This window comes from Rana temporaria, chromosome 5 (genome assembly GCF_905171775.1).
Source record: "Rana temporaria chromosome 5, aRanTem1.1, whole genome shotgun sequence".
Classification (NCBI taxonomy): domain Eukaryota; kingdom Metazoa; phylum Chordata; class Amphibia; order Anura; family Ranidae; genus Rana; species Rana temporaria.
Genome location: NC_053493.1, coordinates 337,494,928 through 337,509,154, shown reverse-complemented (window position 1 = coordinate 337,509,154; position 14,227 = coordinate 337,494,928). Strand labels below are relative to the sequence as shown.

At 39.3% G+C, this 14,227-nt stretch overlaps 1 protein-coding gene across 6 annotated transcripts in view; it reads left to right on the top strand.

Moving 5' to 3' along the window:
• Window positions 1-14,227, top strand: part of EYA1 (EYA transcriptional coactivator and phosphatase 1) — a 125,788-nt gene that overhangs the window by 22,173 nt on the left and 89,388 nt on the right. For all 6 annotated transcript variants that reach the window (XM_040354397.1, XM_040354398.1, XM_040354403.1 and 3 more), the window contains 2 exons: window positions 9,401-9,478; window positions 12,747-12,813. In XM_040354397.1, the coding sequence (XP_040210331.1) occupies window positions 9,401-9,478; window positions 12,747-12,813 (145 nt within the window). The remainder of the gene's footprint in view (window positions 1-9,400; window positions 9,479-12,746; window positions 12,814-14,227) is intronic.

Genomic DNA, 14,227 nt, shown 5'->3' with positions numbered 1-14,227 from the left:
TTAAAAAAAAAAGCAATATTTTTTACTTTTTGCTATAATAAATATCCCTCAAAAATATATAAAAAAAATGTTTTTCCCTCATTTTAGACCGATACATATTCTTCTACATATTTTTGGTAAAACAACGCAATAAGCGTTTATTGATTGGTTTGCGCAAAAGTTAAAGCGTCTACAAAATAGGGGATAGATTTATGACATTTTTTTTTTTACTAGTAATGGCGGTTATCTGCAATTTTTGTCAGGACTGCGATTTTGTATCGGACACTTTTGACACATTTTTGGGACCATTCACATTTATACAGCGAACAGTGCTATAAATATGCACTGATTACTGTATAAATGTGACTGGCAGAGAAGGGGTTAACCTGTAGGGGGCGATCAAGGGGTTAATGTGTTCCCTGGGAGTGATTCTTACTATGGGGGAGGGGACTGACTAGGGGAGGTGACCGATGGTGTGTCCCTATGTACAAGGGACACACCATCAGTCTCCTCTCCCTGACAGGACGTGGATCTCTGTGTTTACACACAGAGATCCATGTCCCTGGCTCTGTGACTGCTGATCGCGGGTACCTGGCGGACATCGTGGCCGCCAGGGACGCGCATCGGCACCCGCATGACACGGCGGGCACAGCTCTTCCACAATGTGCGCAAGCGGTGGCGCACATTGTGGAAGTAAACAAGAGGATGTCCATGGACGTCCACCCAGCAATTGAGCGCCGCGCTGTAGACGTCTTTTGTCTATAGCACGGGTGCGAAAAGATTAAATAAAAAGGAAAAGGGGATTTGTGTGTTATTTCAACCTACTCCTGAAAATCTTACTTCGTGTTTCTCAGATTCACTGTAATGGGTCTATTATTTCAGGATATGTAAGGGTGAGTTCACTGCATGAGAACAAAGGGTACAGTTGATCATTAGGTGGAAAAAATCTTGCAGATTTGGTTGTTCACCGCCTGTGTCTCTCTGATCATTTAATCTGATTCCAGCTGTCATAATTTTGCGAGGTCAATTTAGCCATGCATAGTTTGATGTTTGCAAATAATGCGACCAATTTAAGCCTAATTATTGAAAAATTATTTGTATAAGCCTTTGGACAAGTTGGAAAATCTGGTTGATCAACAGCCAAATTCTTTTCTCTGAAATGGGAAGGATACCAACCCTGCGCAGTACATTTTTTGGACAAGATAATGAGAAAACTTGAGTAGGAGTGTACAGATCTTTTCAAGTAACCTCAAGTTGGTTACTTTTGGTAACTCTTCTATATTCTCATTTAGAATGTCTAGGTAAGCAATGGCCATTAAGCAGAACCTTTTTTAGAATTTATTTGCTGTAATTGTTCTCATACACATATGTAATAAAAAGACACATCTTTCTGTCAATATATAATACTTAAGCATCCTGCATAAACTTGTATTTCTGGTATAGTGCTTCTAGGGAACTAACAAAGAGTAATACATAGCACTGCCCACTGTACATCGCTGAGAAGGTTATTGTGTATAATGCCTGAAGGGCTATGGCAGCTTTACGTCCTCTCAACAAAACCTGTCATTTTGCAAAATGTTTGGAAGGCAAAGTGCCAACCAATCAGTTTTAGCCTTGTGTTATCCACCTATTGAGAAATTAAGTAAAGTTAAGTAATTTTAGGTATTGATGAAGACATGTATAAAACTAGGACGGAGCATGTACTTTGTAAATCAATTACATTTTGCTAATTATTTATCATGCACAAATTTTGCTAATTTTTTAACACACACAGAAGTAAAACTGTTTATTTTAATATAAATAGTAAACTTAAATTTGCAGATGATCAGCCTGGCCGAATGTATATAATGCCCCCTTAAAACAGAATTCTATCTGTATGATCCCTAGCAACCATTCACATTTTACTTATCTATGCAGAAAAGAAGATAGTGATAATCTGATTGGTTAATGTCAACAACAAGACTGTGAAGATGTTCTCAGACACAAATGAGTCCTCTTATAGTATTTGCAGGTTATTGACATCCATCTGTTGTCCTTAAGGAAAGCACTGAACAAGTTAGACACGCATGTGGAGCTTTTACTTTGAATAGCACTAACATAAAGCATAGCTTATACATGAACATTTATAGGACATGGGAAAAAGGAACATCCACTTTACATTAAAGTGACACTAAACAATATCCTTTTTTTTCAAATATAATCCATATACATCCTTTACTTAATGCCCCTTAATAAAATTGTTTCTTTCTGTGTTTTTTTACCTTCTTGTAACGTCCTTCGTGAGCTACTTAAGGTCTACATTTCCCTCTCAATTCAGGTGCTTGGAATGAGCAGGGCACATTAGTTGCAATCATGGTCAGTGCTCTACACTCACTACAAATTCCATAGTACATCTCAGGAAGGAGCAGGAGAGGTGGTTGAATTCCTACATACAGGGGGATCTTGATGAAGGAATTTAGCCACCCTCTAACAGAAGGCCAGATCACAAGCAACAAAATAAAAGGAATTTGTAGATTTGGACAAGGCAGGGAGGTCTGAATATATAAATCAATATAATTTTTATAAAGCAGAGTTTAGTGTCACTTTCAGTTTTGCTCTTTGTGTTATTGTCATTACTCCCAATAAACATGCCTAGATGTCATGGGGACAGTAATTTTGTAGTAAATTACATCCCTAAAAAGCAAGTCATACTAATGGCCCATTGACATCACTTGTACCTACAAATTTATTATGTGTTTTTGTTTTATAAATTCTTTATTTAAATTTTTCATGGAGAAATTTACAGCAAAGAAAGACATAAACAGATTGTCTGGCCAATAGCATAAGTGTAAAATATGGCAGAACAGTTAGAGTCGGTTCACACGACTTCCAGCACAACTTTGGGAGGCAACTTGGACACGACTTGAGTATGAATCATCAGGCAACTTACAAGGCAACTTCAAGTTACCTCCTGGACAGTACAAGGCAACTTCAAGTCGCCTCTAGGACAGGAGGCTTTTGCAGTGGCCAATCAAACAACAATCAGCTCTGTGTGAGAGGGGGGGAGGGGGGGGGTTTGCCTGAGAAATGTTTGTTATCTTCCTGGAAAGTTGCTTCAGTTAAGACAGTGATCAGACTTCTGAGGCAACTTCCATTGAAATCAATGGGTACAAGTTGCCTACAAGTCGGATTAAGGTAGTACAGGAACCTTTTCTGAAGTCGGAGCGACTTCAGTAGTGTACATTAAGACGGCTCCATTCACTTCCATTGATTTTCTCAACCGCACAACTTGGGACGACTTGGGGAGATTTCAAGTCGGATCCCAGGTCGCCCCTGTGTGAACCGGCTCTTACAATAATTTTGCCAGTGTCAAATAAATAATCTTGTGGGTCTAACAAAATGCCCGGGGCCAACTATCTAAAGGAGAGATAGACAACAAAAGTGTATTTATTGAAAGGTGTTGTGCCTTGAGTAACAAGGACCTGTCTCTGTTTGGTTTGGGTTATAGGAGTCAAGGAGAGGATGCTCCTTATTCCAAGTGACCAGAGAGGCAACAAAGTAGGAAAGTAGGAAAGATGTAACGTTTTTTTTGAGAGTGGAGAGAAATGCAATAGGAAAGCTAGAGGAAGAAAGCAAGAGGAAAGCTGCAAGGTCATTACCTAGTTGTATGGCTGTTAATTTAAAGTATAGCTAAAGGCAAAACTTTTTGGATAAAGTGGAGAGGGATTATAACGCTTGTAATTTATTATTACTGTCTGTGCCCCTGTTAAGGAGATTCATTCTATCTATTTGTCTCTGTAAGTGGTTACCTTATTATTGAAAGTGAAAGTAAAATAAAATCCCAGATTTTGGGTTATCTCCAGAAAAGTAATAGAGGGGAAATCATCCAATGGTGACATTAGTTCTGGTGACCTGGGGGTCCCCAAGAAATTCCCTTCATTTTCATGGCTTTCCTCTCACTTCCTGTTTGGCTATGGGACGGGACATGAAGGGAAATCTCTGCAATGGGACACAGATGGCGAACAAAATTCTGACAGAGGTTTTAACCCTCAATTGCCCTGTCCAAAATGAAAACAAAATGCCTATACTTCTACTTTAAGGATATGTCTCCCATCTGTTTTCAGAAGGTGTGAAGCAATGGACAACTCCAAAACATATATGGCATACATCCCTCCTTTTATTGATAACACCAAAAAAATTGGGGACAAATGTGGGAAGAGCTTGTATAGGGTTCAGTGGTCTCAATACCAGCAGAATGTAATTGTATCTTGTTTTTCAAAGAGGAAATATATAGTTTATAACTGTGAAGTAGTGATAATGATCATGGTCCTAGAGAACCCAGGGTGCTATCTGAGGCGGCATAGTAAGGGGTCTAGAGCATGGGACATGTCCAGGCTGCCCACCTACAACCTTTATATTCCTGCAGTAAAACAGTGGGATAACACATTTGGCCATAGCTGTCAAGAGGGGATGTGGCGATTATAGTTTTCCTTATTATAAATCTTTAAATATGTCTGTCACTTCACAAGGGAGTTTACACTTGTAAGCAGCTGGTATCTGATGGGGCGGGCAGGCAATCTACAACCAGTGCAAGTTAAGTGACTTCTGTATTACAATCTGTATCAATGTATAAAGGGAGCAAAGCTGCTTCCTTGCCTAGGGTCCCTTTCTGCTCTAATCTATTTCTGGATGTTATCCTCAATGTACTAAATGGTGCTCCCTCTTTCTCTCTCACACACACACTTTCTCTAACTTAAATTTAAATTCAAATAAGCCTAATTGGCAGGAACAAATACATGTTACATTGCCAAAGCAATTTTGGAGTTATTACTAACATTCAAGTCTACAATCTGTTCAAGGAATAATTTTTAGACTTATTTTAGAAATACGTGTTACACTTTCTTCCATTCTCAGTAAAACGCATTAAAGCCTCATCATTATGGGTTTAAAAGCTGGAAGTGTTTACTACTGCAGGTGTTATCAATAATGTGAAGATGTCATGAGGCTCTGCTTTACATCTTGATTTATGACCCAGAAAGGTTGACTGCAATACATGCAAACATTACATACAAGGAGTTTTTCCAGTGCTTCTGTCTACCTTTCTTTTTTTGTATTTGACAATCAAAATCTTTAGTTAGAAATATATTTCCTTAAAATAATATGTTTCTGTCTTCTGAAATAAAAGGTCAGTTGGCGTAGACTGTACTATTATATCACTTTTCCTTCAAAACTATAAAGACATGCTTGATAAAAAGCAAACCTTAAAATAGATATCAACCCTAACAAAGAACTCCTCTTTTGGTCTGTATCGAATATACAATTGAAAGTTTGTTATATCTGACCAATATGTGCAAAAAACACGTGTTGATCCTGTAACAAATCTAGTGATCAAATGATTTCCTGTGCTCTTTGATTGTAATGGTTGTTCATGTTATCAATTTGCGTTGTTCTGATTTTTCTCTAGAGAACTATAGAATGCCACCACCTATGTTACATAGATGAGGAGATGGGAAGGTAGTTTGTAATCCTAAAACAACTCCTGCCCTAGACTGGTGATTCTGATCCTCTAGATACAATATTTTGAGTGAATAGTGTTATCCTAGAACAAGAACTGTGTTATTGGCATAATCACCGTAGAAGTCCATTAGCGACGAAACGATCGTAGGGTGCCGTGACGTCATCGCGTTCCGTCCTGAACGCCGGCTGTGTTTTCCTGACCGAGTAGCGAGAAGCATCGGAACAAGAGATCGGAGACGTTTTGCTATCCATGCTGTATTTATATTGCCTAATTATTGTATGCTGAGCTATACCGTGGTTATCTTGACGGCTAAGGTATTGGGAGACCAGACTTCCCACAGGCCCTATTAGACTGATGCAAAACAGTCTTTTCATCTGGTAAGCAGGCAATCTTATCCTTCCTCACGGGTGTATTGGTGACAGCTTACCTCACATCAATCAAGAGTCTTTCACATTGTCTGCACAATCCACTTCTCTTTCACAAGGAAAATTACTGGATAGAGTCATATGAACTTTGTTTCGTGGCTTTTTAAGACTTTTTCTTCATATATCCATCTGCATTTTTATGTTTTTTCCTATTCTGGCTAAATTTTCAGTTTATTCCAGAATGACTTTTTTTGTTTATTATTAATTTATATGAGCACAATATCATTCACTAGCGCTGCACTGTTTTTTTCTTCTTTTTTATGTTACCAAGTTGTTGTACACAATTTAGTGCTAGCAGCTATTTACATTTATAATTCAATATTTAATTTAGCGCAGCGTCAACCTTTTGGTTTTTGTTTATTTAAAAATAAAGGAGGAAATATTTAAAAGAGTTTTTTTTGGGGGGGGGGGGGGTCATACTTACCTAGGTGGATGCAGCATTGGTCCAATGCTACATTGACTAAGCACCAAACCACGGTGTGAAACGCATAAGCTGTTTGCCCCTTCTTCTGTAAAGCATGGACCATGATTGGATTTAAAATTACGAATAAAGGTGTTGTATCAGTGTGCGGCCATCCAGGACTGCTTTTTTGCTCTTACATTTGTCCCCCGCCGGCTCTAAGAGTGAGAATCGAGTGATCAAACAGCGGATTACTTGTTTCTGAGCTCCCTGAGCAGAGAGACGGTAAAGTCACGACTCTCTGTTCTGGCCCCTCCCCCTTGGGCTCATTGGAGCACTGTGCTCTGGAGGGGTTGGGAGTGGCCAGCACAAGCTCTCAGCAGATTGCTGCGAGGCTGAGCTGATTGTCGGTCCAGGCATGTGGGTGAATCGCGACCATATGGTCGCAATCTTTCCCGAGCCTGGACTGGCTCTGTGACATCAGCTTCAGCCCATTGTCTGCTGAAAACGGGCCACAGGAGTGCAGAACGAACTGAATTCTTGTGATCCATAGGAGAAGTACAGCCAATCAAGCTTTGGCTGTACTTCTCCTTTAAAAAAAAAAGAAAAGAAAACAAATGCAGCCACAACATCTATGGTAATCTGCAACATAAACCATTTTTGTTGTTGGCTTTAGATACACTTTAAGTAATGCTAAATTGTGTTCATATGATGATTGGTTATCTTTTTGTCAATCCATTTTGAAACATTCACTATTTTAAAATCATGCAGTTGAGTTAAATGGCATGTAACTGCTGCCATATTTGGAATATTTTAAAAAATTTTTTGTTTAATAAATAGTTTTGTAAACCAAGAACTAAAGTCAAAATGTGTGCTTACTATAACACTAAATGATATTCCAGTGGTACATTTTCTGTTGTTAGTACAGATTTTCCGCTGTGGGCAAAACATACTTAATTTGTAATTCTGTCCTGATTACCTGTGCTAAGAATGATAATAAGTGGGAGAGAAGTATATTCAGTTCAGTTGTGACTTAAAAGAGCACTATCATTATGTATTTGTTTTGTTTTTTCACATACCTTGGTGTTCTCTGGCTTAACCATATGCAGCATTAAATGTGTTATTTTCATAATTGTCAGTCTCATTTTCCATCATTTACTGTACTGATCTAAATCTTTATGCACCGGCTGCCTTTTTTAGTTAGAAATAAAACAGTTAATTGGGATTTGCATGTAAGGTGTACTTCAGTCAAACATAAAACTTTGCATTTAGTCTGTACAACATATTTCCCTCTTAATGACTGGTGCTGTTTGGGTTGCCTTGCAAACTTAATCCCTTTTATTTATGCGTTCCCTATCATTTCTATGGCCTGAATACTGACCTCATAAAAATACAGATCAGTATGAGATAGGAGGTTGAGAGGGATGTTGCCCAGAGTAATGGGACAAGAGACTGCAGTGCCACCCAAGAACTGTATTGTACTGTATATAAAAAGATTGTGTGCCTAGACCCAAAAATAAAGGTATAATGCTCTATATCAGGGGTACTGAATTAAAATTCACAGAGGTCCCCTTAGTAAAATCTTTTTCCAGCAGAGGTCTGAATCACATTTGTGATATGACTCAGATCCTTTACATCACAGCACTCTCTCCTCCTAGGTTTTCTCATCTCTGCATCTGGGGAACAAAATTTTAGTTTTTACCGACATGCAGAAGAACGGGCCACACTTTAGCACATGCGTGCGCCAAACTGCATGGTCGTGCAGCACCATGCAGCTTGGTGCTGTGCAATTTAAAAAAAGGGCCAGGGACTTGTTTTCCCCGCATGAAAATTAATGAATGGGCTGACCTACCTGTGACATGTGCAAGCAAATGCGCATTCACAGATCTGAACTGAGCCCCAAATCACAATCCCATCCTAACATCAGTTCCACAGTGTCCATTGCACATCACAGTTCCCTTCCCTTCACATCAAGATCCCCCACCCTTCACAGTAGTGTTTTCATACCCCCTTGACCTCAACACCCTCCAACAGTACTGTCCTCAGCCCCCCATTACAGTACTCATATCTCCCACATTGTATTCAGCCCCCCACATTATTGTCCTTATACCCCCATTACAGTACTCAGTTTCCCATTACAGTCTTCAGCCCCCCACACTACTGCATTACTGTCCTCTGACCCCCCCAATTACAGTACTTAGTTTCCCTCATTACTGTCTTCAGCCCCCCTCTTACATTACTCAGACCTCCTCCCGACATTATAGTACTCAGCCTTAACTCCCCCCCACATTACAGTACTCAGCCCCCACACACATTAGTGTACTCAGTGCCCACACACATTACAGTACTCACCCTTTTCATTGCAGTACTCAGCGCCTCTCCCCCATCCCATATTACATCTCCCCTACCTTACACAGACGGGAGGACGGGAGGCACAGCCAATCTGAACGTAGGGCGGAAGCTGCAAGCTGGTGATTGGTTGCTTGAACCGTCCTTCATTTTTGCCACCATTCACTGGCTTGTTTCCCTTGATCTTGCCAGAAATGCTGTGCCCTTGTCACTCCCTGTGAGCTGAAAATAAAAGACAGACATGTTTGAAGTCCAGCTCGTGTGACACCCATGACTCCCTCTATGGATACAGTTGAGAAATGAGTGTAGACACAAAGGGACAGGAAGTGGGCTATTTTCCAGGTGAAAATAAAGGAAAAAAAACTTGAATAAAAGAAAGTAATGCAGTCATCATGACTACCAAAGCTGCAATATATAACATTTTTGTTCCAGGGTTTAGATACGCTTTAAAAAGTGATTGAGCTTTTTTGTTTTACTAGTATTTTCTGGATAGGATTAGCAGATCCTTGGCTTTTTGTGTGCAGAGTCATTTGAAATAAAAACCAAAAATACAGCAGAGCAAGTATACAGATAATTAAGTAGTACATTTTACACTTTTCCCTATTCACATGATGGTGTCTCCATAGTTTTTATATGTATATTTGCTGTCTGTATATGAAAAATCCTCAAATCTGTGTATCTGCACTAAACATACATTACTCATTTCTATGCAGGGATATGGCACTTGTGTAACTCTTGCTGTGTTTTCAGTTAAAACAGAGCCAATGAGCGGCAGTGACATTGCTGCAACAACTGCTGACGGATCTTTAGACAACTACTCCGGATCAGGTAAGAGAGACGTTATGACAAAGTGCTGATGTTTCTTCTTGTACTGGTGCGCAGCTTATAATGACAGCTATTTATTTTGCTCTGTAGAAATGTTACTTCACGGTTTATGCCGATCTGTCTAACTGAATCATGGTCTTGAAATGACACCATATCCCGCATTTTCCATTTTGTGTTTAAATGTCCTTACTTTTATTAGCCCTGAACTGTATTGTGAAAAAAAAGTTATATAAATTATGTTTCTTTTAATAAATTCATGTCACTGGAGTTGAGAAATTTGGCCTGCTTGAACATGGCAGTTTGTTTTTAATTGCACTACCAGTGTAGAATTGTAATATGTAGAATAGTAGACTTCATTGCAATGAAGCCTTGTGTTCCACACCGTATATTATTTGGTGTAAATGCTAAATGTTACTTACGTTTTCTTTTGCTTGTATCAGTCCAGCCAGAGGAGCTGAGAAACCACTAAAGAGATTTATATCTCTAGAAAATGTTTGATTAGTTGCTAGGAGTATAACTGACAACTAAAGTCCATAGTTTGATGAAAATTATTTATTGTGGTATTATTGATAATGATTTTGATGCTAATAACAATGTTGAGGAAATTGATGATGATGACGACAAGTTTTTTTTTTAAATGTATGATTAGGTACTTAGGTAGTCTATAATTAGTCCTGTAAGCCTAGAAGGCTCTTATATTGTTATGGAAATCTTGGATAGCAAAGGTTTGGGTAAATGCAAATTCTCCATGACCCTGAATTGGGACAGCTTACAATTACTCATATGGATCTTGAGATAAATCCTGATATACTAGTATAGTCTGTTGACTTTCTTTTTAATGGGCTGCAAGTGGAGCGGATTTAGCAAGCAAGAGGCCCTCGAAGTGTTTCTTAGGTATAAAGCACTTATGGTTGTTAAGCTGTCTTGTAGCTTTAAAAGGGGGTCCTGTCATGTCACTTATGTTTTTAAAAATAAGAGGCAATGAAGTCTCTTTGGGCATTTTCCATAGACTATACAGTGAAGCTTGTGGTATACCTTGACTCTCACTCTAGTTAGAAATTAATGTAATGTTTGAATACAGTAGCTAGCTACTAATAAGGAAAAGACCACTGATACTTATAGTAAATGTGAACGTGTCACAAGTTGTTTTAAGGTTACTTTGAGAGTCTAATTTTAAAGTGTAACTCCAAGGAAACCTTTCTTCCTTAGGTTTTAGAAAAGTAGGAAAGGGTTAACACCACTGTCAGGGTTTTATTGTTCTCTGTTGCTTCTGCTGTGGAGATTTCTTCAATGCCATCAGTCAGCACAGAAAATGAAGGAACATCTTCGAAGGGTGCACAGACAGAAGGGAGAGCTGATGGGTGTTTTATCTCTGTCCTACTCTTGCTATTCGATAACAAATTTACAAAAACGGAAAGTGAGGGAAACCCCCTCAACGAGGCCACGGTCAGCATTAAAATTTGACAAAGGTGCTAGCTCTTTTTTATTCTGTCCAAAATTAAATAAAACTTTTGGCAGAAGATACATTTTAAATCTTCAATCTCTTTGCAGAAAATAACATAGAAGCCTTAGTAGTACTAGTACTTGATACTGAAGAAAGACACATCTTTCAAAAGACAAAAAGAAAGAGTTAGATGGGTTGAGGTAGTGTCTCAGTCCCAATTAGTATGCATACATCCACATTTGACTCAAGGGACTTTTAATGAGTCACACCTCAAACATGTATATAAAAAAATATTGTCATATATTTATAAAATATTGACATGCATTTAAAATCAACACATAATGCAAAAAATTATAAACATCAATACATATGTAATACTCAATATTGATTCAATAGTTTTTATTCAAAAGTTTAAATAATATTAGTTGGGATACAAATGATATTTCAATACAGAAAAAATGTATACATCCCAAAAAAGAAAATAGATCACAGAAAAAATAATCAAAATAATCAAGTAGAGGAGGAGAAAGGAAAGAGGATATAAATGAGAGTAATACTCAATATTGATCAACAGGAAAACCTTTCCATACAACCTATGCACTCCATATAGGTATCCACCATCAATCTGGAAAAACAATGCTATTAATCTCAACGCATTTCGCCAGGGAAATCTCACTTCTTCAGGAGGGGCATAGGAGTGTATAATTTGTTGAAAAGGCCAACTTCCACCTCGATCGTCGTTTGGCTCATAGATAAATTAGTATGAAATGTGTTCCAAGTATTTATAGTCGCGGGGGCCAGAATAAGTTGGTCAGAAGGTCCACTATTCTTTCACCAAGAGCTGTGGAAGCCAGGGGGATGAGAGAAGGGTGGTCTATCTGCTTGGGGATCTGATTGCCAGATACATTTTTTGTCTCTCACTAAGGCCTCTTTCACACAAGCAGACCGTTCAGGTCCGCCTGCCAGTTTTTTAGGCGGACCTGAACGGGCGCTCCGTGCTCCTCTTTGGAGCCACGGATGTCAGTGGTGACATGCCCGATGACTTCCGACCCGCCAAAGTGTGATGGAGGCAGACCCTTTTTTTTCCATTCGTCTGGTGGATTGGATCGGGTGACAACGGACTCTACGGTCCGTCGTCATCCGATCCCCCATAGGGGAGAGCGGCGCTCTGAAAGGTCGGTCCCTGCACAGTGTGCAGAGACGGACCTGTCATCTGCCGGCTCAGCGGGGATCGACGGAGCGATCCCCGCTGAGCAAAGCGGAGCCCACACACGGACACGGACCATGTGGAAGAGGCCTTAGGGTTTTTTTTCCACACCAGACTCTATACCCACCTTCGGGTTTTTGCTGAGAGTGGAGTCATCCTTCTCTCACCCCCCCTCCCTCCCTTAGCTCCTGGTGAGAGAATTGGACCTTCTGACCATTTATTCCGGCCCCCAAGACTATATATGCTTGAGTTGAGACACAAACTACTGTATTATAGGAAACTGTCCAACTGAAGTATAACATCAAACAAAAGTGATTCGTTTTGTGTGGAGCTGGCTTTCAAATAGGTGCAAAGTTAAATCCATGAATGTTGTATAGTAATTTACCTTTTTACTGTAGTACAAACTATATTATATCATTATACATTATATCATTACATGTTAATGACTTATCTACAGTTGTCATATCATTATGTGAACTGGTCTATGGTCATACTAAAATAAAAATATGTACACTAAATCTAGTGCAGGATTTTAGATGCAATGCATGGTTAGAGTTTCCTATAATGCCAGGATGGGTATTTGATTTGCTGTCCTCTCTTTTTCCCCTCTCTATGTGGAGTTATTGGAAGCAGTGGATTCAGCCCCAGACAAACACACCAGTTTTCCCCACAGATCTACCCATCCAAGTAAGATTCCAGTCTTTGTAGTCTAATGAAATGAACACATGACACACGTAAACCTGTCATTTTATGTTTTGAGCACGTCTGCCACTTAATTGTTAAATTCTATGGTACTGCTGTGCTATGGAAGACAGCTAAGGCATTAGGTTTCAACTTTCTCTCAATCTGAACTCCCTTACTTTATACAGCCTGTCTGTGTCTCTTGACATTTTCCTTCTCCCCTGTATGTCTTTCTGTGTCCACCTTTCTATATTCCAATTACTCATTTTCTCTGTTCATTCCAATACATATTCCATCCCCTTTTAAATCGCTTTCTATTTTTCTGACTCTTATGGTGGTAATGTTTCCATTAGGCTTTTACTCTCTTCTCGCTCAATATGCCTGCAGCCTCTGTAGCCTTCTCCTTCTTTTTTCCAATCTAGGTTCTGCTTAACGCTGTTTATTTGCCCAATTTTCTTCAAATTTGTCTATTTTTCCTATAGTCCCTATACATTTTTCTTTCTTCCTCCATTCGGTGTTACATTTTTCCTTCCTCCTTCAGAATCTATATACTTCCAGTTTCTATAATCCTCTTCTTCCTTCTCCAGTCTGTATACTCCTCTTCTTTCTCCTCCAGGCCCTATACTCATCTTTTTCCTCCTCCGATCTCTATACTTCTCTTTTTCTTTCTTAAACCTTTTCTTCATCATATAGTCTCTATATAATTCTTCTTTCACCTCCAGTCTCTATACTCTTCTACCTACTCCAGGCCCTGTATGCCTGTATGCCTCTTTTTCATCCCTTTAGTCTCTATATGCCTCTTCTTTCTCCTACAGTCTCTATACTCTTTTTCTTCCATCTCCAGTCTCTATACATCTCTTTTTCATCGTATTGTCTCTATACACCTCTTCTTCCTCCTAAACCATGGGTGCTCAATTTGTGGCCCTCCAGCTGTTGCAGAACTACAAGTCCCATTAAGGCATTGCAAGCCACTGACTGTTACAAGCATGACTCCCAAAGGCAGAGGCATGATGGGACTTGTAGTTTCATAACAGCTAGAGGGCAACAGGTTGAGCACTCATGTCCTACAGTCTCTATACTCCTATTTTTCCTCCTCTGATTTCCATTCGTATTTTTTTTTCCTCTCAATGCTCTATTCTCCTCTTCTTCACTCTACAGTCTCTATACACTCTTCTTTCTCTTAGAAAATGTTCACTTAGCAAAGAGATTTCATCAATCATGTGCAAGGCAAAATCCTGTGGGCTGAATAAAAAAAACTGAAGAGCTCAGGAGGAACAGATGTACTAACTATACAATGTTAGTACAGCAGCCTCTACTGTTGAGCCATTGGCTGACAGTGCCATTTGGTAGACCTTTTTCAGTCATGCACCTTCTGTCAGACTGGCTGCCTTACACACAGTCTGAATGTTGGCCGGTTTCT